This window comes from Galeopterus variegatus, unplaced genomic scaffold, assembly GCF_000696425.1.
Source record: "Galeopterus variegatus unplaced genomic scaffold, G_variegatus-3.0.2 Scaffold89, whole genome shotgun sequence".
Taxonomy (NCBI): Eukaryota; Metazoa; Chordata; class Mammalia; order Dermoptera; family Cynocephalidae; genus Galeopterus; species Galeopterus variegatus.
The window spans coordinates 709,076-735,648 of record NW_007726200.1 but is presented as its reverse complement, the minus strand read 5'-3'; the positions used below and the strand labels follow the sequence as shown (position 1 = coordinate 735,648).

The 26,573-nt window shown below is 38.3% G+C and overlaps 1 protein-coding gene across 2 annotated transcripts in view; it reads right to left on the bottom strand.

Annotated features, from left to right (window-relative positions):
• ST7 (suppression of tumorigenicity 7) overlaps positions 1-26,573 on the bottom strand; it is a 204,862-nt gene that overhangs the window by 33,031 nt on the left and 145,258 nt on the right. For both annotated transcript variants that reach the window (XM_008581019.1, XM_008581028.1), the window contains 2 exons: positions 9,872-9,944; positions 8,329-8,431 (listed from right to left, as the gene is read on the bottom strand). In XM_008581019.1, the coding sequence (XP_008579241.1) occupies positions 8,329-8,431; positions 9,872-9,944 (176 nt within the window). The remainder of the gene's footprint in view (positions 1-8,328; positions 8,432-9,871; positions 9,945-26,573) is intronic.

Below are 26,573 nucleotides of genomic sequence, written 5' to 3'. Positions count from 1 at the left end.
GATATAATCCTAAAGCCTAAAAATCTTTATGCTCAAAGAAGTTCACTACAGAAGTTGACTCATATTGTCAACCTGATATCTACAACAGAGGATTCAAGAAGTAAATCATTCTCCTCAACAAGTGGTGATGTTATCTCAACATAATCAAAGCCATATATAATAACCCCACCGCCAATATCATCCTGAATGGGGAAAAACTGAAAGCTTTTCCTTTAAGAACAGGAACCAGACAAGGATGCCCACTCTCACCACTCCTATTCAACACAGTATTGGAAGTATTAGCCAGAGCAATCAGAATTGAGAAGGAAATAAAGGGCATCCAGATTGGAAAGGATAAAGTCAAACTGTCCCTGTTTGCAGATGACATGATCCTATATATCGAACAGCCCAAATCATCTATTAAAAAACTCTTAGAGGTGATAAAAGAGTTCAGCACAGTAGCAGGATACAAAATCAACACACAAAAATCAGTAGCATTTCTATTCACCAATAGTGAACAAGCAGAAAGAGAAATCAAGAAAGCCTGCCCATTCACAATAGCCACCAAAAAAATAAAATACCTAGGAACTGAACTAACTAAGGACATGAAAAATCTCTATAACGAGAACTACAAACCACTCCTGAGAGAAATTAGAGAGGATACAAAAAGATGGAAAGACATCCCATGCTCCTGGATTGGAAGAATCAATATAGTGAAAATGACTATACTACCCAAAGTAATATACAAATTCAATGCAATCCCCATCAAAATTCCAATGACATTTCTCTCAGAAATGGAAAGAACTATACAGTCATTTATCTGGAATAACAAAAGACCACGAATAGCCAAAGCAACGCTGAGCAAAAAAAAAAAAAGCTGGAGGTATTACTCTACCTGACTTTAAACTATACTACAAAGCCACAATAACCAAAACAGCATGGTACTGGTACAAAAACAGAGACACTGATCAATGGAATAGAACAGAACACCCAGAAATCAACCCACGCACTTACTGCCATTTGATCTTCGACAAAGGCACCAAGCCTATTCACTGGGGTAGGGACTGCCTCTTCAGCAAAGGGTGCTGGGACGCCTGGATATCCATATGCAGGACATTGAAACTAGATCCATACCTCTCACCATGTACTAAAATCAACTCAAAATGGATCAAGGATTTAAATATACACCCCGAAACAATAAAACTTATTAAAGAAAACATAGGAGAAACCCTTCAGCAAATAGGGCTGGGCACAGACTTCATGAATATGACCCCAAAAGCACAGGCAACCAAAGGAAAAATAAACAAATGGGACTATATCAAACTAAAAAGCCTCTGCACAGCAAAAGAAACAATTAACAGAGCTAAAAGACAACCAACAGAGTGGGAGAAAATATTTGCAAAATACACATCCAACAAAGGACTAATATCCAGAATATATAAAGAACTCAAACAACTTTACAAGAAAAAAACAAGCAACCCAATCAAAAAATGGGCAAAAGAACTAAGTAAGCATTTCTCTAAAGAAGATATGCAAATGGCCAACAGTCATATGAAAAAATGCTCAACATCACTCAGCATCCAGGAAATGCAAATCAAAACCACACTGAGATACCATCTCACCCCAGTTAGGATGGCAAAAATCCAAAAGACGCTGAAAGATAAATGCTGGCATGGTTGCGGAAAAAAAGGAACTCTCTTACATTGTTGGTGGGAATGCACAATGGTGCAACCCCTATGGAAAATGGTTTGGAGGTTCCTCAAACAGCTGAAGAAAAAAAAAAAAAAAAAAAAAAAAAAAAAAAAAAAAAAAAAAAAAAAAAAAACAAGTGGTGATGGAAAACTGAATTGCACATGTAAAAAAATAAAATCAAACCCTTATCTTACCCTGTACACAAAACCCAACTTTAAATGCATTAAAAACTTAAATGTGAGACCTGAAAGTATAAAACTGCTAGAAGAAAACATAAGGAAAAAGCTTCATGACAGTAGTCTTCACAAAGACTTCTTGGACGTGACACCAAAAGCATGCAACAAAAGCCAAAATAGACAAGTGGTACTACATCAAACTGAAAAGCTTCTGTATAACAAAGAAAACAATCAACAGAGTGAAAAGCCAACCTACGGAATGGGAGAAAATACCTGCAAACCATATGTCTGATAAGGGGCAATATATAAAATATGTAAGGAACTCCTACAACTCAATAGAAAAAACCCAATAACCTGATTAAAAAATGGGAAAAGGACTTAAATAGACATTTCTTCAAAGATGACATACAAATGGCCAACTGGAATATGAAAAAATGCTCAACATTACTAATCATCAGGAAATGCAAATCAAAACCACAATAAGATTTTACCTGACACCTGTTAAGATGGCCACTATCAAGAAAATAACGTGTTAACAAGGATGTGGAGAAATTGGTACCCTTGTTCACTGTTGGTGGAAACGCAAAATGGTACAGCCACTAAGGAAAACAGTTTGGGATGTGGAGAAATTGGTACCCTTGTTCACTGTTGGTGGAAACGCAAAATGGTACAGCCACTAAGGAAAACAGTTTGGGATGTGGAGAAATTGGTACCCTTGTTCACTGTTGGTGGAAACGCAAAATGGTACAGCCACTAAGGAAAACAGTTTGGAGGTTCCTCAAGGAATCAAAAATAGAATTACTATAAGATCTGGCAATCCCAGGCTGGCCTGGTGGTGCACTCAGTAGAGTGCGGCGCTTGGGAGCGCGGCGGCGCTCCCGCCGAGGGTTTGGATCCCATGTGGAGACTGGTCCGCTCACTGGTTGAGCGCGGTGCATCGGGAGCGCGGCGGCGCTCCCGCCGAGGGTTTGGATCCCATGTGGAGACTGGTCCGCTCACTGGTTGAGCGCGGTGCAGGTGTGACACCGAGGGTTGCGATCCCGTTACCGGTCACGAAAAAAGACAAAAAAAAAAAAAAAGATCTGGCAATCCCATTTCTGGATATTCATCCAAAAGTGAAAACAATCTCGAAGAGATACTTGCACTACCATGTTCAATGCAGCATTATTCACAATAGCCAAGAGGTGGAAACCACCTAAATGTCCATGGAAAGATGAGTGGATAAAGAAAATGTGGTATATACATAGAATGAAATATTACTCAGCCTGAAAAAAGAATGAAATTCTGTCATATGCTACAACATGGATGAACCTTGAGGACATTATGTTAAGTGAAAATAAGACAGTCACAGAAGGACAAACCCTGCATGATTTCACTTACATGAAGTATCTAAAGTAGTCAAACTCTTAGAAGCAAAAAATAGAATGGTAGTTGCCAGGGGCCAGGGGGAGGGGGAAAAGGGAAGTTGCTGTTCTATGGGAATAGAGTTCCAATCAAGTAAGAGGAAAAGTTCTAGAGATCTGTTGTATAACAATAAGTATAGAGTTAACACTACTATACTGCACACTTAATAATTTGTTAAAAGGGTCGATCTCATGCTATGTGTTTTTTACCACATACACAATAAAAAGAAGTATCCAGAAAATACTTACAGAGAATATCTTAAAAGGGTTTGAAGGCGCATAGATAAGACTTAGACTTTAAGTTAGAAGATAACCTTTATAAGGTCAAAAAACTCTGCAAATCTAATGATCCTCCCCAGAAAGAATAAATATAACCCCGACACCCAACCATAAAGTTAAATTTAAGAGCTCTATGATAATTATTAAAAATATGAATGTATAAGTATTAAAAATGCATAGAAAAAAGGCTAGAAGGAAGTAGTCTTGAATATGACTAGATGATAGTATTATGAATGACTTCTTTACACTTTTCTCTAATGTAAAAAAGAATTTGCTTTAATAATACCACTACAGAGGAAAAAACATATCTAATACTGCTTATAACAAATAATTTAGCCTCCTTTTTGGAAACTTCTCAGAAAAAGTTTCTCTTTGGCACCCTGAAGGAGTTAATGTAACATCCTCCAGACCAAAAATGTGTGTCCTCATAGGGAAGGATGCTTGTGGTATGGAATGAGCAAACCAAGAGCACATAAGCACTGGTTACCTCAGCTCTATGCAAAGTAAATGGATCGCTGATAGAAATGTCTCCCCCGCTATCACTCCAATGCCCCAGTGCAAATTTCAAAATTGCTAAGGAAGAGCAGGGCAGGTGGGGAAACCTATTTGCAAAAAACTCCCTTTAAATGCAAAGCTCCTATTTTAATCCCATTAAATGGAAAACATCCTCTAATGAATTAGAGATTTCTTTGTCATCAACAACTGTGTACTCAGTTCTTGAAAATCGCCAGCATCAAGATTCTAACAACCCTAACTGTCCTCAAAAAGAGGTAAGTGGCAAATATGTAGTCAATGCACGATGAGAGACCGACCACAGAGAGACTAATTCTGGGGAGACTAATTCTGAAGAGAAGACAGGGCAGGTAGTGACTCTGCATGGTGGTGATGGGGGTGGTGGTGAAGGATGAGTAGGATTTCCTCAGGGGAAGCAAAGAAGGAAGGGAAGGAGGATGTTCCTGGAATGATGAACAGACTGTCAGAAGGAGCTGGGCACAATGGAAAACAAGTTGGGTCAGATCATGAAGGTTCCTGAAGTACTTTGCAAGGAGTTTATACCTTCTTCTGTGGGAGCAGTGACACAGCACCAGTTTCTCAGGATGGAGGGACAATTTGGTTTGTAATGAAAAGTCTATGTGCCTACTTCCTCCTTACTAATCTGCTGCAATATTATAAAACTTCAGAAATCCCAGTGTTCTGGATTTCAGTTCATCTAACTTACTACTTAAGAGGCTCTCCTTCATAACAGAGACCCTTGGCTTTTCAGTGTTTTTGTTTCCCAGTCCTATGGTGCAGTGAGGAGCAACACTTACTCCTTACCCTTCACACCTGCAGGTGAGGAGAGTTCCTAAGAGTAATAACCCTCCTGTGGTAAATAATATTTATCACTGAATGGTGAAATACTACCTATGTACCTTTGCTTAATGGGATACCAGATGAAACTAAGCTAGAAATTTATGGAAGGCAGTTCTCAGTTATTATATTTGGTATTTTTTTCTCCCTCAGAGCAGGTAAAATAATTAGGTAAAACATCATGTAGATACTGAAAATTCCTGTTGGGCCACCAACAACTTCCTGTGACAAGAGAAAAAGAAGCCATAAAAGTATTTTAGAACAGTACCCTGAAGAAATCAGAATTGTCTACAAGGAATTGAATACCTTGGGAAGCAATGTGCCTGCCATCATTTGAAGGGTTCAAGCCTGGGTTGTTCTGCCCCCTGCTGGGACTGGGAAGACAGTGGAGGATGATATTTAACAGTCGATAACCCAGAATCAGGTTCAGGATCTGTTATTTATTTGCTATATGACCACAAGCAAGTTCCTTAACCTCCCCAAACCTTCAGTGCTCTCATCTACGTAATAGTAGTAATAATATGATATACCTCACAATGTTATGAAAAATAAATGAGAGGGTATATGTAGCTCAGTTAGCAATGTGCACGGCACAAAATAAACATTCAATTAAAACCAATAATAAAAGTAATTATCATAATATCATTATGAAGAGAGAATCAAGTATTGGATGGGAAGGTGACCTAGGTGAACTTTAAGGCCCCGTCTTACACTGAGAGTCCAAGAGTTTATATTCTTAACTGAATGTCTCAGAATTAAGGCTATTCTCTGCTTGAAAAGGCACAAATTTGTGTGTGTGTGTGTGTGTGTGCTTGTTAAAAGTATTAGCAAGCAGGCCAATAAATAGGAGAACATGTGTAAAAGATGTTTAGAAGACCTGGCATGTAGTACACATGTACCAGAAGTTTGTGGTTAATTCTGAACAGATCAGGCCAGTGGCTCACAGGCCCCTTTCCCAGTGGAAATGTCAATAGAAGAAGAAGATTTGGAAACAGGTTTCCCCCTCAGTACAAATACCAACAAAGCAAAATGGTAGAGAATCAGTTTACCTAGGTACTCTATCTTCTTTCAGTTTCATGATTAGAAAGTAGAGTGAAATCAGATATTTCAAATGTTCCCACTTTTAGGATAATTCTAATTTACAAGTAGAGCTCTAGGTGACTGTATTAAATTCTTCCACGGCAGCCTTAAACTATTTCAACAGTCTTCTAGAGGCTCAACCACTTCAGACCATTACCATAGAACTAAATGACTGCTTCAATCAAAATATCCAACCAACAAGGATTGCACTGACTTTTTATTTTGTGCCCCAGGATTACAAGATTCTGGTTAAGATAACTGAACTCGAGAGCCCCCCCCAAAAGCCTGTGTTACATTTGGTGTTGTGTTACTGTACACAGAAACGTGTGCACAGGGTTTTGTGTACGGTCCAGACAAGAAGCACAGGAGCCTTGCCAGTTAAGAACTGCTTCCATTTGTCGTTTGCGCTGGAATTTTTTTACCCATGGAACATAAGTAAAACTTAGTGTTTTGTCACCAATAAATGGTAATAGTAAAATGTTTTTGTTAATTTATTCTCAAATGCCACTACTGCTAGGCTGGCTCTCTCCTCGCCCACCCCTTACCCCTTTTTTATTTTTATGAAACATTTATAATGTTTGTAATTCCACATGGGTGAAAATCTGGATATCTGAATAACTTTATATCAAACCATTGATCAATAAACAACTACTAATGAAAAAATAAAAGCCAATAATTTTAATAATTTACAAATACAAGGTTACTTCAAAAAGTTCATGGAAAAATAGAACTGAAAGATAATATGAATCTTTTCATGAACTTTTTTGAAGTATCCTCATATATGATGCTTAAATATTTTCAAAGAACTTTGAATACATTATCTCTCTTGATCTTTATCACAAAGATAGGCAGGGCTTATATTTTCATCTTTATTTGAAAGATGAGGGAAAACTTTGTGAGCTCAGAGATGCTAAGCCCAAGGCCCCATGGCTGGTAAATGATGGAGCCAGAACTTGAACTTGTTTTTGCCTCAGAATCCAATACTCTATTGCTCAATATTAGTTCTAAAACAGCCTCATTTATGCTCATAGAATAGCTCCATAGTTAGAGAATGGCATTCAATAAATATTAATGGATAACCTAAGTTTGCTATAATTCAGGACAATATTTTCATGATTAGCTTTAAATTTTAATCGAAGTTGAATAAACCTTTTTAGCTTAAGCAAAAGAGTATTATATAAAGAAATATATTTATAGCACCCTATGTAATATACATAAGTCTACAAATACTATGTTGGTTATTATCCACTAGAACTAGAGTGGGTAAGTACATCCTTATGCAAATGTGGCCTGTGCACCACTCCTGTTAAGTGAAAAGATGACCTTGATTTGGACTTGAGCAAAACCTCAAGAATGATATTAGATCACTTATCTCTGTCACTCTGGATATCAACAAAATAAGTTAAAGTAGGTAACTTCATAAATCATCACACACACACACACACACACCACACTACCCTTTTGCTATAGTAATGTGACAACACAAACCACCTTCCTTTGTCATTTTTTTTTTTTTTACCAGTAAGTCTTCATTAGGCATTTTGCCAAGAAAGTTATGCCTTGTAACACCTGATGTGAACTGCAGGAGTAGTTTCTTAGAGGTCAGAATGTCTTTAATATGGAGAGACCGAAAGTGGCCCTCAGCTACATGCCTATCACACAGTAGGTACTCAAATACGGGTAAATCATAAATACACATCCATCTCTTGAATCAAAGACTGTAGAAATATCCTCTGCCCTGATTTGACTCCTTTAAAATCAACTTCAGAAAAAATATAAGGGAAATATTAGGAATTTATAAATAGGTTAATCGTGGTTAAAAACTAAGACACATTTTCTACTGTATATATCTATTAAAATGGCTCTTGCAAATAAAAATACTTCTTCATACTTTGAGGTTTTCCTTATTAATTTCTTGTCAATACTTATTAACTATCACTTATTTATAAGAGACATGGAATGTCACATAAGTCTGTATTTTTACCAGTTTTATTCACAACAAAGTTTATTTATTTCCTGAGTTTGGTCTACCTAAGATTGCAACTGGTGTAAAATTCCTATCAAATGTATCATCACCCTTGGGATCTCCACTTTTTGCCAATTTCAGACTTCCTGACCTGGCCTGCCTCAGCAAGATCTATTGATTTACCCTTATTATGTGAAGTCCAGAAATCAGCCCCAAAGCCTCTTGGGTATAGCTTTGGCTGAAAAATGAGGCTAATTCCCATAGGTTATACAGGGCCTCAACATTTGTTGATTGCAATTCATTTTTTTTCTTATAACCGGGTGTATTGGAGACATGACACTGTGGTCAGTGAATGCTCTCTCTGCTATCATAACGAGTTCCTGTGGGGATTCCGCAGACTCACTTTTGGCACGTGAGGATTGAATTCCACAGCTCTATGAATGGCCTCTACCGCATTCATCTCTGCTGTACTCAGCCCCCGCCGAGATGCAGCCTCGGGAGAGAATCTGAAAAGCAGAAAGACAAACACCATCCAGTTGGGACCACTGCCTGGGCATCAACCCGGAAAGTCGTCTACACATCAAGGGCCCATAAAACCACAGTGAGCCAATGGCACAAGCTCTCCAAATTTCTACTACATGGAACCTCTGAGTGACCCCTCAGACCGAGGCCAACAAAAACCCCAGCAGAAGCAGAAAGCGTGCTTGCATCGAATTGAGGCAGGAATTAAATTCAACTGTCGAGTGTCTCTGTCTAAATAACTAATCTAAATTTTCTATGAGGTACCTGCTTAGGTGGGGAAGAGAGGTAGGACTAACAAGGACAAACAGTGTAGGAAAAAGAGAAAACTAGGCTATAGAAGAGCGCACTTGGTTAAAAACCGAACTGGGGAGAATTTTAAAGGAGGCTCCCAACCCAATGTCAGTGCTGCGATGGAGGGTTAAGTTGTTGCAGCTTCAGCAGCAGGCGAGCCTGCTTGGGGCCGTTCCGGCAGGGGGTGTGCATGCCCAAACTGTGGGCGAGACACCTGCCCAAGTGAACGAAAAAAACCAGACCATGCAATCTCTTTCTCACCTCACACCCAGGGCTAACTCCAGAGCTGTGCTTGGCAGGCAGACACCACAGGGGAAGCTGTGACAACCCTGGCCCTGCCCTCCCAAGCTGGAGTCGCTGTGTAGGGAGAAAAGATGTTGCAGTAGGTACTGGCGATCTACAGGATAAAAAAGAATGAAAGAAAATTACTTCGGTCTTAAAGTGCACACACACTTAACAGCAAACCTGTCTGACACAGCAGAGGCTGTTTTCTTGTTCTCTGCTTTTCAATCCTACAGAGGGACTATATCAGGGAAGTGTAAGCGTTATGAACTCAAAAACAGTTAAGCCTTCTATGCTCTTTCACCTGCCAGTCATCCTTGGATGTTTATGGAAATTCTATATGCCATAGTCACCTGCCTGAATAACATGGGCAAATGTCCCAGTGAGATGACAACTCAAACAGACCCTGGGTGGGGAGTTAATTGGAACTGATGGGGCAAAGAATGGGAGATGACCATCCCCTTTGCCACATTACATGATTGACTACTACCCAGTTGTGAACTGCTGAAGGAAGAAGAATATACAAAAAGTGAATACAAGGACGGCATTTTGTGTAAGTCCCAAGCAGGCCTTTAGGTATCTACCATCTGGCACAAAAGAAAAAAACAGTCACCTCAGAGGCATGAAATTTCATATAAATCCTCTTTAGGGACCCATACACCCTTGCAGTACCTGGGGATATACATTCCCTCGTAGTTAGTGAAAGAAAAGATCAGCAGGTTTGGGAAAATGCATGCTCATAAGCAGGGGTCTCATAGACTAAGAGAAACGTCCAGAGAAAGCCCTCAGAGACAACACATCTCGTTATTCTGGGCAGGCATTTAGGACCGCACAAGTTATTATTCACTTACTTGTCAGAGACAGCTCTTGCTTTGAGCAAGGCAGCTGTGTAGCATATTGTTGCCGACTTTGGTAAGCTTATATCTGTTAGAAAAAGAGAAAGTAGAAACTCTTGTAAGTTTGTAGTAACAAAGGGCAATGATTTTCAATACACTAGCATTTTAATCCTGTAAGTCTAATAAAGCATAAATTAAGAATATTTTAATGCATACATTATACAAGAACTTCAGATATTCCTTACTATTTTAAGGTGTCATGTGAAACTAAGAGTAACTCATATTGTTATAAATAATTCTTGTTTAAAACCCACCAGGCTGATTCTTTAGCAATCATCTTCTATTTTAAAATATGCATTCTCATATGTTGAGTTTATTTAAGCAGAAAATAGCTATAAATATATAAATTTAGATATTATATGAATACCCTTGATATCATGAATGGCAAACAGGACCTCTCGGTTATTTAGAAAAATTTCTCAACAGGTGTACAAAATACTAATGTGAAAAAAAAATATTACCTAGATTAAAAAAACACACAGCTAAATAAATTATTCTTTAGTGGTCAGATTTAAACCAAGTTTCCTTTGCATTAAATTTCAAGAAGATCAAATTCAGTTTTTAATAGTATTTGTTAAAAACGTAAAAGTCAAAGTCAAGGAGAGATATATCTAATATATATATATATATATATATATATATATATAATTTTAAAGGATACACATATGGAGTCTTTTTAAACTATACTATTTTTGCTCACTCAAACTCATGATAAATCTCTTTTCATATGAAGCCTAAATTGCCACCCAGAAAGATAGCTCCTTCTGGTTTTATAGAAAATTTCAGATGGAGTGGTGGGGGAAGATAACAGATGCAGACAATGAGTTTGTAGTTAAAGTACAAGGCACAACTGAGAGTAGAAAACTCAGAAGGCAGTCCCTTTGGGAGAAAATTTTGTTTTTAAATTATGATTCCATTCTTTCCAGGATACAAAGAGTTAGTATTTTTTTTTTTTTTAACACTTGCAACCAAATTTACACTATGACACAGAAATAACTTCTTAATTCAGAACAGGTAAAAATATGCCGTTCTCCAGTGCTAAAAAATTCACTCTAGGTTAGAGGAACTCTTTAACACCTAGAATGCCCTGCAAGTTTATTCAGAGGACTGTTTTCAACTTAGAAAGGATTACGTTACAGTAGTAATGAAGAGGAAAGTCCCATAATTATCCAATAGACAGCAGCAGTAGCAAATAATTTCCTAAAAGAAAAGCAGTCCTTCATCCAATAACAAGTATTTACCATCAATTCCAGACTGAAGAATTTCTCCTTGAGGGAAATTTCAATGACATTGATAAAACACATAGAAAATGACAGCAAAGAACTGAAAGGGAAAGGGGTCTTTGTAACCCTTATCTCATAAACTATATTCAAAGCAAAATTTCACTACCACATACATACTATAAAATGGTGTGCTTATGACTAAGAAAAAAAAAAGTATGTCAGACTCCCAAAGATATGTCTTCTTGCTTTTCCAACATCTAAACAACTTCCTATTGTGGAAAATCAACACAGGAGCCAATATCTTGTTTTCTAGGGTACATTCATTGATTACTATTGGAAGTTAATAAAAAACTATAGATAATGCATGTTCTACTTGAAAGCTCAGGGGTTTTTTTTTTGTTTGTTTGTTTGTTTCTTTTTTTCAGCTGGGCAGTAAGGAGATCCAAACCCATGACCTTGGTGTTACCAGCACCACACCCTCCCAAGTAAGCTGACTGGCCAGCCCTAAAGTCCAGACTTTTTATTTACAAATTATCCAAGCCTTGTTCCCACCCTTCCTGGTATGATCTGTGTTCCTTCTGTGTCAACCTGGCACCTTTCTGTGAAGTAGGGACCAATGAAAAGACCTGGGAAGGAGAAGAGGCTGAAAACAATGATCATAATTTCTTGAAGGTGGCAGCATAAGATGGAGCCTCACTTGATAAAATAAAGAAAACCTCTCAAGGACCTAGCTTCTCAATGAGAAAGATCAAATTGTGTTTTGATGGTTATCGAATCAATCAAACTGACACTTTTACCCAGTTGGAAACACAGAAAAAGACACAACAGAGGTGTTCCAACAAAAGACTAGAGATGCCTGATTAAAGTGATCTTTAATCCAGAACCATAGCCCTCACCTCTTCCCCTACCCCTACAGACAGAACATTCACAACTAGAAAAATACAACAGGGTTCAGCAACATAATGACTACTATAGTACATTTTCACTATTTAAAAAAAATGTATCCCTACACCTTTATTGTATGTCAATTAAGTGGTATATGTACGCAGGCATAATGCTTAAAAAATAAATAACCAAAAATGTATTTTAATCAATATCAAATGTGGAAAGGGGAAATGTAGCTCTATTAAAATACCCCATTCCCCATTAGTGGCACATTTATTCCATTTGTTACCCAATTGTTACTTTAGTAAGTTATTTTGCTCTCACTGTTTAACAAAAATTTTTTAAAAATCAAAATATTCTTGCATAACTTGTTTATTTAGATATTTCCAATGATTTACTTTTTGTTCTGTAAAAACAATACATCTATTTGGTAATGGCAATTTGTCTCTAAGGAGGGATGAATCACTCTAAGATAGCTGATCTTAAATCTCCTCACATAGAGCATCTTGTTGAAATAAGGTTTTGGTTTACAACTTTCATTTTTTAAAACGACTCATCTTTCTGCAGAACACTGTAGCAATTCTACTTCGAAGACTTTATGCTAAGGAAATAATCATGAATGTGCACAAAGACTGAGCGTTAAAGATGTTCACTGGGACATTGTTTCTAAAGGTGGAAAACTGGAAACAGACTAAATGTCTGATCATAAGAGATTGGTTAAGGTGCTGTACATTCACAGGGTGCAATTTCACACAGTCATTAAATCACGTGGTAGAAAGATATTGAATGATCTGGGGGAAATGCTGCATTTTGCACACCTCAATAAGTAGAACAAGTTTACAAAAAATGTAATTTAGTATTCATTTTTAAAAAGCATTTATATGCACAGAGATAAAAAGATTGGAATAATATATACCAAATATCAATAGTGGTGACTGGTCAGATTATAGGCAATTTTTTTCTGCTGCTCATCTGCATTTCCAAAGCTTCCTATGATGTACATGTAATAACTGAATTTTTAAATGGTAATGATGCTGGAGGGAAGAATTCTGTTCTACAAATTGTCTGAAGCAAGTTGATGGGCAAACACATTGGTGGAGCCAGACACGGACAGCATAAACAGACATTATACATATTGGATGAAGTGCTGCCAGCTTGCAGACCTATCATATATACTTACACAAACCATTGTGAAAGTTAGTGTGTTCCTTTTCCAGTGTGCCTGCTATAGCACAGTCACCTCATCGGCCATACTTTAATAATTGCCTAAAATCGAAATCTAAGGCAGGAACAGATGTTTCAGCTCACTTATAGGCTGCCTGCCCCATGAGCACTAATTCCTTCATCTCCAACCCCCCCCCCCACAAAAAAGGCTGAGACTTGGTTATTGTTGCCTGTTATAATTTTTAAACTTATTGTTTAAAAATAATTATAGACTCATGAGAATTTGTAAAAAAAAAAAAAAAAGTAAATAGAGTCCTGTGAATGTTTCACTCAGCTTCCCCCAATGGCGACACATATAACTATTGTATAATTAATATCAAAACCAAGAAATTGGGCCGGCCCAGTGGCGCACTGCTACAGTGCATCGCTTGGGAGTGCGGTGGGGCTCCCGCCGAGGGTTCGGATCCCAGGTACAGACCGGGTCCCGCTCACTGGCTGAGCGAGGTGCGGGAGCAACACCAAGGGTTGCGATCCCGTTGCTGGTCCCGGTCCGGTACGGGCGTGACACTGAGGGTTGCGATCCGTTGCCGGACACGAAAAAAGACAAAAAGGGGAAAAAAAAAAACCAAGAAATTGACAGTGGTACAGTACCATGAAGTCAACTATAGACCTTGTCCATTTTCCACTATTTTTTACATGCTCTCACGTACACAATTTTCTCCCATATCTAGATTCATGTAACTACCACCACTATCAAGATACAGAACTGGTCAATCACCAGAAAGGAACTCTCTGTGCTACCCTTTTACATTTGTACCCTCCCTGTTTTCTCTCATACATGTCCCCTGGTGACCACTAATCTGTTCTCTATAGTTTTGTCTGCCTACAATGATTTCAGGCTTTTGCCACTAAGGAAATGGATAAAATAAGATGAATAGAGTGGCTACCAGTAGTGATAAAATGAGAAATTCTGAACAGAAGAAAACAACAAATCATCTGCTTTCCAATATTGCCTGTAATTTACTTAGAAAGTTCATTTTGAGGAACAGATTCAAAATCATTCTAAATTAGTCCGATTTTGTATGAACAGACTCTATCTCTGCAGTGCCTTTCTGCCTTTTTATAAGTGGCATTTAGCTACCATTATTACCAGAAAATCCTCTTAAGAACTAGAATCCAAGAAAGAAACAAAAGGAAAGGAAATAATGAGATGTCACATAATTCCATTACTCATTGTAGAAACAAGGAATGCTCACTTAAGCAAAGCTGAACTGCTGGCAGTAGTTTAATTTTCCTTCCACTTCTTTGCCATCTGTATTTCACACAAGTCCTTTTCTGAAAGAGGAAGAAATTTCCCCTGGTGTCTTAGGAATGCAAAATTAAATTCTCCTGAAAGTCTTTCATTAAAGGCTACAATCTTGAAACTTCATGTAAACGGAATCACAGAGTATGTACTCTTTTGTGTCTGGCTTCTTTTAACTCAGCATTGATGTTTCTGAGATTCATCTATGTTGTATCATGTATCAATAATTCATTCTTTTTTACTGCTGAGTAGTATTTCATTGTGTGGATATACCACCACAACATGTCTATCTATTCTCTTGCTAGTGGATATTTGGATTATTTTCCAGTTTGGGGCCACTTAATAAAGGTGCTGTGATCATTCTTGTGTAAGCTTTTCTTAAATAAACAAACAAAAAAAACCAACACAACTCATTTCTCTTGGATAAGTAAATGTCATTCCATGGCATTTCTGGACCAGAAGGTGGATGTTTGTTTAACATCATTGGAAACTGCTAAACGGTGTTCCAAAGTGGTTACACAAAGTTTGCAAAACTTATATGGTTACAGAGGACAGGAAAGTGGTTACTTCTGGGCTAGAGGGAAGTTATTGGCTGGAAGAGGGTATGAGGCAACCTTCTGAGATGATGGAAAGTTCTATGTTTCATTCTGGGTGGTAGCCACATGGGTATATACACGAGTGAAAAAATCATCCCTCTCCAGTTAAGATTTGTAAATGTTACTCTATGTAATTTATACCTTAATAAAGAAAAATATTTTTTTAAAACCCTGTAATCCTGTGGTCACCTGAAGATGTCTTCTCTTACCAATCTAACCTCCGTAACATGTCACTTGCCTTTTATCGTTTTGCCCCACTACATTCTCTCTATGAATCCTTATCTAAAAACCACTTACTAGTTTTGCCTTCCATAACAAAACAGAATCTGATTGTTTCTCAGGTTTGCCTTTCAAATGTTGAGATAGAAAACATATCTTCTCTATACCAATCTTTTCCAGGATAAATACCTCCAGTTCCTCAATTGACATATCCTTCAGAACTTCTCACCTATTTTTGTTACCAGGTAACAGGTGATTTCAAAATATGAAAATTAGAAATGAAAATAATCCCTTAAATTCCCCCAAGCCTGACTAATACAAAGCTTAGGGAACATGCACAGTCTAAGGAGCTGGCCACTACACTAGGATGACCCCGGTGTTGAGCAATCAGGACTCTGTTTGTTCCTATGACTGTGTTGTCAACAAAACCCTTTAGATTCTATTCAAACTGATTTCAGCCAAAGTCAGGTCTTTTCTCTCTTTTATGTAAGCCATGAAAAAAATCTGAAAACCTATATGCAGGATTTCACATTTTACTCCATTAAACTTTAAATTAAATCTGAACTATTAAATTGTAATGGTTTCAGCACATCATTCCAGTCTATTAGTCATCTTTCTGATTCAAGCTACCACCCACAGCTTTGCTCCATTTCATAAGCACACCTACCTCCCCATATGATCATCATCATCATCACAATTACTGCTAACATTTACCAAGGGCTTACTAAGTGCCAGGCACTGATGTTAATCACACACATTATCCTATTTAATCCTCAGGGCAACACTGTGAAATATGACCCACTCTTAGTCCTGTTTTATAGATGGGGAAAATGAGGCATAGAATGGTTAAGATATATGCCAACATCACACAGCTAGAATAATATGAGCTGTCGTTCTCAGAGCCCATGATTTTTAACCGTGCTATGTTGTCTTCAAGTTCTGATTTAAAAAATACTGACCATGGCAATATCAAGGAGAGAATCTGGGAACACGATTCCAGAGATCACCCTCAATTTGCAATGGTCTGCAATGATATACATGCAACCATTTATGAATTTAGTATTATGATCACATTGCTCCATGTTACCTAAAAGGATAGCATTAAAAACATTATCAAATTTTTTGTTTAAATAAAGATACAAACTCTTGTACGGTGTTCCCCTAATTCAGAAACATGAAGAAAAACAGCCATTTAAACTATTAACATAAATGTTTGAACACTATTGTATGAACTACAAATACTTTCACGTCTACTGTCTCATCTGTGTTTGTTTGGCACAACTTCCTTAGTAAATCCATGTTGGATCTTCAGTCACCTCTTTCTTTCCTAATTATTCATAAACCACATAATCATCTCTTCTAGAATTTTGTTTGGATTGACTTATTTGCTGAAATTCTAAAAGAAAAAAAAGAAAGAATTAAAAGTATTAAAGAGAAATAGAAAATAGAAATAAACAGCCGTACTTCTTATCACCTTATTAATAAATTTTCTGCTTCAAACAGTACTACTATAAGATAGAAGCAATGAATGGGACAACAGTACAGGAGTGCCAAGGTAACCCCTCCAAATCTTTTTCTTTTACAGATGAAGAAATGCAGTCCCAGAGAAGCTAAATGATATTTTTAAGAGCCACCCAACTAATTAGTGGCAGAACTGATCTTGCAATACCATGTCACTGTCACCATCCCATATTGCCAGTGTGGTACTTGCTTTTATTTCTTTTGTCATCATTCTCTCACACTGTCATCATTTTGCTAGGAAAACAGCTTCACACATTAAAGTCTTGAGGCTTTTGCTTTCTCTGGGCCTTAGCCATCCCTGCTTACAGGTTTATATCTCACCTGTATATACTTATTTAGCTATTTGTCATTCTAATCTTTTCATATACTTTAATCATTTGTGTTCCCTTTATATCTTTTCCCATTGGGAGTAATTATGATTTCATCTTTTAGAATCTCCTATCCTTCTTGTATCATTTTCGACTTAAAAAAAAGTCTCCATATGTCCTATGTCAAATAGCGTCAGCACAAAGAAAGTTATATTTATTGAATCTCCATTTATGGGTTCATGTGTATCTCTTCTTTGAATTAAAAAAAAAAGGAGCAGGCTCTGGCTTTTTATTGTTTTTCTTTATTTGGTTTTAGATTCAAGGAACATGTCTATGCCTAACATTCCTTTCTTTTACTACTGCTACAGGATAACATGGTTTTCTTCTCTTAAGCTTCCTCCTTTTTGTTAAGAATTAAAGCCAGGGTATTATTCTTATGCTTTGTCTTCCTTAGTAGTAACTCAAGTATCAGCGGTGTAAGAATTTAAAAGGTGTGTTCATTTAGTAGATGAACTTACAGATCTACGCATGTAGGCACCCACATCGTGTACTCCACTGTCTCCAAATTCACAACCTTTAATATAAAGTATTGGTGGACACTCCACCTGTTCCCCACATTTCACATTTTCCTTCTTCATGTCACTATTACAACTCAGCAGAAGCAGGTAGGTGCTGATGGGCTACACAAGCCCTGGCAGGCTCTTCATCATGTCTTAGTTACACTCCCCCAAAAGATTACCTGAAGTTTATGCTGGGTCTACATTGGCCTCAGTTTCCTGTGGTTAAAAGATCACCAGAGAGCAAATGAAATTAATTAATCAATTAATTAAATTTAATTAATTAAATTAAATTACATCCTATTTTAAAATAGGAAGTTTTGCTCACCTAAGAGACAAAAAAGTTTCTGCACTGGGATTCCTACTTGTTTTTCTTTTAAAAAGCTAGAAAATCAACTACACTGTATATTGATAATTTTTAAAAAAAGAAAAAAGAAAAGCCAAATTCTACTAACTCTTTTATATCAGTGTTTGAAAAATCTTACCGATGTCTCCCTACAGGGTAGAAGTGTGCTTCACTACAGGGTCTGAAATCAGCAACTCAGCCCTCTTCAGTAGCATTACACTGTCTAGTGTCTGAGTGCTCTCACACTGTGTGTTCATCTCTCAACCACCTCAAGTCAAAAAGGGCAGCTCTCTCTTCACTCTGCAGTCACAGTGAAGCCCCTCCTTGGCTGAAATTGCCTCCATGTCTCTCCAAGGCCTTCAGAATGAAATCCAAGCTAGACCAAAAGCCCTTCGAGGGCTGGCCCCTACCTAACTCCCTCAGCACATCAGCCCTTCACTGTCTGCTCCCTCCATCCCTCGGCTCTGTGGGACATGGGACATGGGGTGTTCTCCACATAAGCCATGTCAATTGTGCCCCTGCACCTTTCAGTACAGTATGTCTCTTTGGCTGAAGCACCTTCACTGTCTAATTCAGTTCAGACACCACCTCCACCAGGAAGGCTTCCCTCACTCCCCCTTGCTGGGTGAGGTGTTCCTTCCATCTTGGGTTAAAGTCTCTTACAGTCCTTATACTTGACAGCAATTGTTTGTTCTCTTATTTCCCTGTCCTTCTTACATGGTGTGCTTTAGTTGTAAAAGCTGCGTTTCTTCATCGCTTTGTACCCCCAAGACAAAACAATGTCTGAAATATAGTTGGTCAGTGTTTACTGAATGGAATCCTAAATTAATGTACTAACATCTCAAATGTCTTCATATTAGCTTCCTTCAATTTGCAAACACATCTAATTTTGCTCCTGGAAGACAAAAGTGATCAATGCTAATGGGTGTCTTAAGGGAGTCCGAAACTTGTTATTTCTCAACATGTGTACTGCATTTATCTTTGTTTATGGCGTTCCAGCAGAATGCATGAAATTGCATTGGTGCTCTAATCTAAATGTCTATTTGAAACAGCAGTGGAATAAAAAAGTGGGAAAGAAAGAAAAAAAAGTAAAAGCTGAAATGAGGTTGAAGAAAAGTAAAAGAATCTGACTAGAAACAAGGAAGGCAAACCACACCTCTTCTGACTCCTTAAGGACCCTTTACTGGAAAGATGCTGCTGAAAGAAAAGGTCATCTTGAGGAGAATGACTTGAATTTGCAAAAGTCATAAATGGCTCATAATAGCAAAAGTTCAACACAATAATCTTGGAAGAAACTTATGTAATTATGAGTAAAACTGTCAAATAGATGGGCCTTGGAAAACCCATAGCGCAAAATTTTAAACAGGATAGAATAATTTTCAGTGAGAATCTTTTTGATCTAATTTCCTTTGGTTCATCCACCAATCATAACAAGATGTAGTTTTAAAAGGATCATCGCTGTTACTATGCTTAAGATAAGTCAATTGCAAGTCAGTTCTCATATCTATGATTCTAAAATATTTTCTTGCCCTGTAAATGATGGCACAATGTCATAGTGGTATCTCTATCTACTGATTCACTCATTGACCACGGTTGTTCCAACCATCCTCATACACAGGGCTTTGAGATGGAGCAGACAAAGACCTTGCTCTCAAAGAGTTTCTTTCCTGCACTCCCACAGCATGTTTCAAACAGATTCACTGAGCACTGATTCATATCACCTCAACTTACTGTGGGTTTTGTGTGTATGTGTCTTAATGTCTTTCTCCACTAGACTGAAAATTTCTTGGTGACACAGAATATATCCATTCATCTCTGAATCCAGAAGCACCTAAAAGTATCTTCAACATAGTACGGGTCCAATAGACCCTTGCTGAAGTAATTTGAAAAATTAACCTAATTACCCTCTGTAATACTTTAAGATTATGAAGTACTAAGTCTCCCCTTTTTTGGTCAGGCAACATATTGATATCATCTCCACCAAATACACTTGAAGCTCACATTAATCCAAAGCATGTGGCCTTCACAGATGCTTTTGGAGCTATGAAACAACCAAACAAATGAAAATAGAAAACAAACACACACAAAAGCAATCCATTTCTCCTTCAGAACCTGTTTGTGGACTGTGATATGTTGTTACTGTCCGTCCCATTATGTGATGCTATCCCTTCATGTGGCTGTCCTCAATAACATTTCTCATTTACTCCTGCTCATGATATGATACAAAGAAAACAATAGAAATACAGGATTCTGTCTTTAGATTTTTGTGTGTTGCTGGTTCCAGATGGTGTGAGGTCTATTTGCCCCACTTTCAAAAAGCAATCCAATGTCTCCTTTCAACCAAAGGAGAAAACTTCACTGAAGAAATAAAAAGGACTGATATACAAGAACCTCAAAAGATGTGCCACCTGGGAGTTCAATGATTCAATCGGGAACTTCTACATGACCTTTGTAATTTGGGGCTGGGGGAAGAGCAGGCAACACAAGTTCAACTACACCCAGAAAAATTCATCTTATGCTGCAAATCCAAATACCAGATGTTATTTGCAACTTTTGGACTGGATTAACTCCAGAAAGTCTTTGTTCAAGGGCCCTTCTGTGGCTTGTGCTCTGGAGCCAAACACAGCAGTTTCTATGATGGTAATGGCTGGTTGGGGAGGGATGTTACCCTGGTAAATTATGATAACTGGGCAATAAAGATTACTAAAGTCAACATAAATTTAGAGGGTTTGTGCATGTGCCAACTCTGTAAATTATAGATGTATGCATTCCATCATCAGAGACGGTAGAAGTTTCTTATGCAAACAGTCCTCATTGAAATGACATCTATGATCAGAACTGCTCGATACATGTATAGTCCATCCCCTGACAGTCTATCATTTGTTCTAAAGTAGCTTCAAAGGCCCACTCCTCTGGGCAGCACTGCCTCTTTGAGTCCACATCAGCAGGGCATCCAGTGCAAAGCTATGCAGGGCCATCATTTCTCAGTGACTTGCGCTTACAGGTCTGAAGCCACAGCCCATGGCATCAATGCAGATAATTATTTTCTTCTCCGAAGCAGCAATGTGGTTCACTTGCCTGTATTTTACACAAGGATTCTCTTCATGCATCTGCCTGGTATCCTTGAGCTTTTCCATAACAGCCAGCACAAGGAAGGGAACTGGACAAGGCTTAGAGTCTGTTGCTAATTCTTTCTTCTCTCTCAGATGCAGCCTAATCTTCTGGTGGATGTTTTAATAGCTGCTTGTGCCTGTGGCATCAAAATTCACATCTATTTGTTTGACTGAAGAGCACTTTTTTGGAGGTCTGGACGGCCTGACACTTTACATACTGAGGAATACAGATTTTATTCATTGGTCCTGCTGACATCTCACATCCCTCCCATTTTTGCTTACTCCTCAAACATAAAGGGAAAACAGCCTAACCAAAAGACAGGTCACGGGCCGGCCCAGTGGCGCACTGCTACAGTGCGCCGCTTGGGAAGCGCGGCGGCGCTCCCGCCGAGGGTTCGGATCCCACATACAGACTGGCCGCTCACTGGCTGAGCGAGGTGCGGGAGCAACACGGAGGGTTGCGATCCCGTAGCCGGTCCCGGTCCGGTACGGGAGCGACACTGAGGGTTGCGATCCGTGGCCGGTCACGAAAAAAATAAATAAATAAATAAATAAATAAAAAAAGACAGGTCACCAGTGACCGTTTCAAAGGAACTGTGATGACAGTTGAATAATCTGCGCTGGTTATAAGGCCTTGGGCAATGAACAAGGTTTATGAAATTTTTATTTATAATTACATGCTGACTCTGTAAAACAGTATCAGCAAAAGGCTTATTCTCTGAATAGTCTCAACACAGAGTGATTCCCTAATGACTTACTTCTGTTTTCAATCTACTGAGATGAAAGTATTTCCTTCAATGTTGGAAACATGTCCTGTTCTAAAAAGTATACCCTCTGCACATTACCAGATGGCAGATAATAATGCTAATTTAGGAAGAGCTTGATGGCATCAATAAAAATGGTCTTTATATAGTTGTTTCCTTTATATAACATTCGTGACTGTAAAAAAGACCAGCTGTGCATTTCAGGGAGGTTTCTGTCCCCTAATTTAGGACAATCACTAAATGACTTAATGGACCAAATATCCAAAATAGCTTGGATTTGTATTTCCATTGGTGTAAATTGTTCAGAGGCTGAAGTTGCTGTGAACCCAAACAAATAATTTGTTCTTTGACCAGGAGTGAAAATCGCTGGCATTCTTTTTCTTTCCCCAGCTTTCCAAAAGTTTAAGAATTGTTTGTAGATAAAACTAAGCATTTCAGTTCTTATCAAACATCTATACATATGTTCTATTAGATTCACAATTAATTTAACAACAGACCATAACACTGCCTTACTGCGGGGCACAAGCCTGGGCCCTTATTCTCTCATTTCAACTGACATTTTATATATGATTTTCCATTTGGACAAATCAATGGAAAACAGTGGTAAAGTTCAGGAGTGGTGATCCTGGCTCTTTAAAACAGCGAATAGTTTCTGAACTCTTACTGTTTGTCCCACACTGTTCTAAACCCTTAACATAGATTAAAATACTTTAATCCTCACAACAAATTACCAGCTATGTGATCTTGGGCAAGATACTTAACCTTTCTAAGCACTGATTCCATTTCCAGAGAAAGAAACCAAGGCTTAGAAGGTTAAGAACTTTGCTGAGTTCACTCAGCTACTGAAAGGCAGAGCTGGAACTTGGCCCACTTCTTCCCCAGGACCTATGACCTCCTTTAGATAGCCCCTTTTAGATCATTAACTAGAGACAGGCAGAACTAGATGCTCCTAAATGTACCCTGCAGCACTCCAATTCATATTCACTTACTCTATAAGATTCTTCTAAAATCAAAATGCACAAATGATAATGAATAAGAAATGCATAAATTCTTTTCCATATTAACACTCTAATCTTTGGGACTTAAATTTTCAACCTAGGTGGCATATAAACTTCTTTGAAAGGCAATCCAACACTTGTAACAACTTTCACTTTGGCTTCTAAAAGAAGGTTCTGGGGACTTAATGATCTTGAAAACATCACTATCTTTATAGCAAATGTATGACTGGAAAAAAAAGATGATAAATCTCAAATTAAATGAACACCACACATCAAATCCCCTTGTGACTAAAGAAAGAAGGTAGAACACAGGCTGGAACACAGGCTGTTGACTGAAGATGGAAAGACAGGCAAATATACATATACTCAGTTCTTAAAGAATGCTTAGAAAGGAATCTTAAAGTCAATTTGGCATCACTGAAATTCTGCAACACAGCTCCAGCCTACCTAATTCATGCCTTCATAAGAGGAGAGAATGGCAGAGGACATCACTTTAGCAAGGCTTACATTTACGGAAAACACATGGGCTTTAGAGCCAGCTAGACCTGGATTTGAATTCCAGCTCCACAATTTTCTAGGAACGTGGTCTTGCAAATAACTTAAACTCACAAAGCCTCAGTTTCTGTATCTGCTGAAATGTAATAACTATCTCCCTGAAAGGTTATTGTGAGGTTATAGCAAATATGTATATATGCTTGGCACATGGTGGATTCTCAATAAATTGTAGCTAATAATAACAACAAGAACAATGGCATTAATAAAAACAATATAGAAAGTACTGCCAACAGCAGAGTGAAAGTAACTGTGATAGTTAAGAGCACGGGCCTGGAGTCAGACCACCTTGGTTTTTATCCTGTCTTTGTTTTCCTCATAGAATTCACATCATATTTAACAAAGACTGTTCTCATTTGATCTCTTTCGTCTCATAACATAACATCTACATGGCTTTACTTTGACATCTTAGGCTCTTCCTGTAAACAAGTTATTTAACTTCTTTCTGCATCAGTTACCACAGCTGTAAAATGGGACTAACCACAGCATCTACCAACCACGCTTATGGTGAGGATAAATGAATTCATCCATGTAAAGCTTAGAATCATGTCTGACACTGACACATTATAAGAATGCCAGCTGTTGCTGCAGTTGTTATTTTAGTCACTGTATAAAGGACATTACAGGACGAGAACCAACCACCTGGATGAAAACTGCCCACCCATAATGCTGAATAATAAATTGAAAATAAAAGAGTATGAAAACTGAGGATAGAAAGATAGCATTTCAGACTAATGGCTGGAACAATAAAACATGAGAAGTTATCTCAAGGGCAAGATCAAAATGAGACTGCAGACTACAAGGAGGTGTGACCAATTAACAGATAATCCTACTAGGGACCCAGGGTTTTCAAAGTGTTTCACTATAAGAGGTGTTTGTGAATGTCACTGATTTTCAAACTCAAAGTCAAACTTGTTTTTTTTAAAATGGTGAAGAAGAGTAAGACAAGGAAAAAACATTTTGCCTTTCTCCTTTCCCCAAAATATGTTGTTTTTCCCCCCATCTCATGCCATTTTTCTAAATACTTTTTGTAAAGGTCAGAAAAGCAGCACTAATTCCATTGTGTCACTTCTCTAAATACTACTTACAAAAATCAGACACCTAGCAAATATAATAAAAAAGGATTGCTGTACCCATACCCCATCCAAGAAACAGCTACTGAACTAGAGCATTCCAAATTGCAAAGATAACATATAATCCTGCTGCTTTGGGTGTGGCTCTAGACAGAGGGATGGAGGGGCTAGGATTCAAAGTGCTTTCCAGCATCTCATGGATTAGAATGATGACATCTGAACTAGGGTAAAGAACAGGGTGCCCCTAAAAGCTGTCTGTACTCCAAGCTCTCTAAAGCACCCACTTCCTTGTGCAGGGGCCAGATAAAGGGCCAGCAGCTCATTCGAGGTTCTTCAGGTCTCCAGGAAAAGTAGCAGAAATGAACTCAAAAGAACACATCTCATGATATGGGGTGAAGAACAAGACGCATGTTTTTCAACAATCTTGAGTGGTTGCAGCTCACCCAAGAACAGTAACTTCAGCAGCCACTTCATTATATTTCTACTGTAAATGATACAGGCCTGAGCCAAGTCAGCAAAATTCCCTTCAGAATTCAATTGGGGTTAGGTCATTTGCACTCTATTGACAACTGCTGAATTCAAAACCCCTAATGAGGCATCTCAGCAACAGTATGTGTACTGCCACTAATGAGGCTCTTTTTCCATGAATAATGAAGAAGAACATCATCTCTGTTGCCAGGTACACAACATAAACACAGCTCAACACAAGGGCCTTGGTATGGTGAGTTTGTCCATTTGCAACAAAGGAATTTTTCAAAGTGTGAGCCAAGTTTTAGTTGAGGGTGGGATGGGCTGTTGTAACAAATAATGTGAACATATGTTATCAGAATGTAATAAGTCAGCTTTGGGTCGTTGTGGAACACAGGCTGTGCCATGAGATATATAGAGACAATGGAAAGCTCCAAATGAGTTTATTTCTATATTTTTACAATCGGTCTTATAACACGCAAATGATGATTTCTGAGATCTTCATGAAAGAAGCCTTCGAGACCAGTGATCCCAAAGGCTCTGTTGGTTAAATCTTGATTTCTTAAGGCTTGATATATCAGGTTGAGTACAGGTCAGTGCTGGGGATGAGAACATTGGAACCTCGCTATGGCACTGATGGCTATGGGGTGGCATTTGGAAAACTGAACTGCTACCTGAACCCATTAAAGGAACTGGGTTCCTTTAATACTAAATATACTCAGTGTAGGAGCACTTTTCCTACAAGGCAGCCTTATAGTTTAGACCCCCAAGCTTAGACTATTGTTTAGCTGAACAGTATGATTTCAGTATATAAACAGAGAATAAAAGTGAGCTGATGTGAAGGCCAAACAGTCTTTATTTTGTTTACTTTAAAGTGCTCCACAAATACTTTTCTCTCTTTCTAAAATCAGTTCCATACTAGGTAGCCTATATCTTGTTACACAGGGTGCTCATGTTTGCACAGACAAAGTCATGCCATCACTGGCCAAGGGCTTTTAGTTTCCATAAATTTGAGCAAGAATTTGAGGAACACAAAACAAAAACAAAAACAGCCTCACAATGCCTCAGTTCCCCCAACTGTATGGGATAACAACTCAAACCCATTTCAGAGATTCCTCATGAAGAACTGTGTGTCAAAAATAAGACTCAAATGGTATAGTTTGCTCTATGTAACTGATGAATTCCTGAAAATTTGTGATCTAAATAATTCCCTAAATTCACTGAAGAAGCTTACTAAAGAAAGAATATTTTACAAAGCAAAAAATGATTACATATATAAGTAATCATTCCCTAATATCCACTTTTTTTTTTTTTCCTTTTTTTGTCTTTTTTCGTGTCCGGCAACGGATCGCAACCCTCAGTGTCGTGCCCGTACCGGACCGGGACCGGCAACGGGATCGCAACCCTCGGTGTTGCGCCCACACCTCGCTCAGCCAGTGAGCGGGAACCGGTCTGTATGTGGGATCCGAACCCTCGGCGGGAGAGCCACCGCGCTCCCAAGCGGCGCACTGTAGCAGTGCGCCCCCGGGCCGGTCCCAAAGCAATCTTGAGAAAAAAAAAAAAAAAA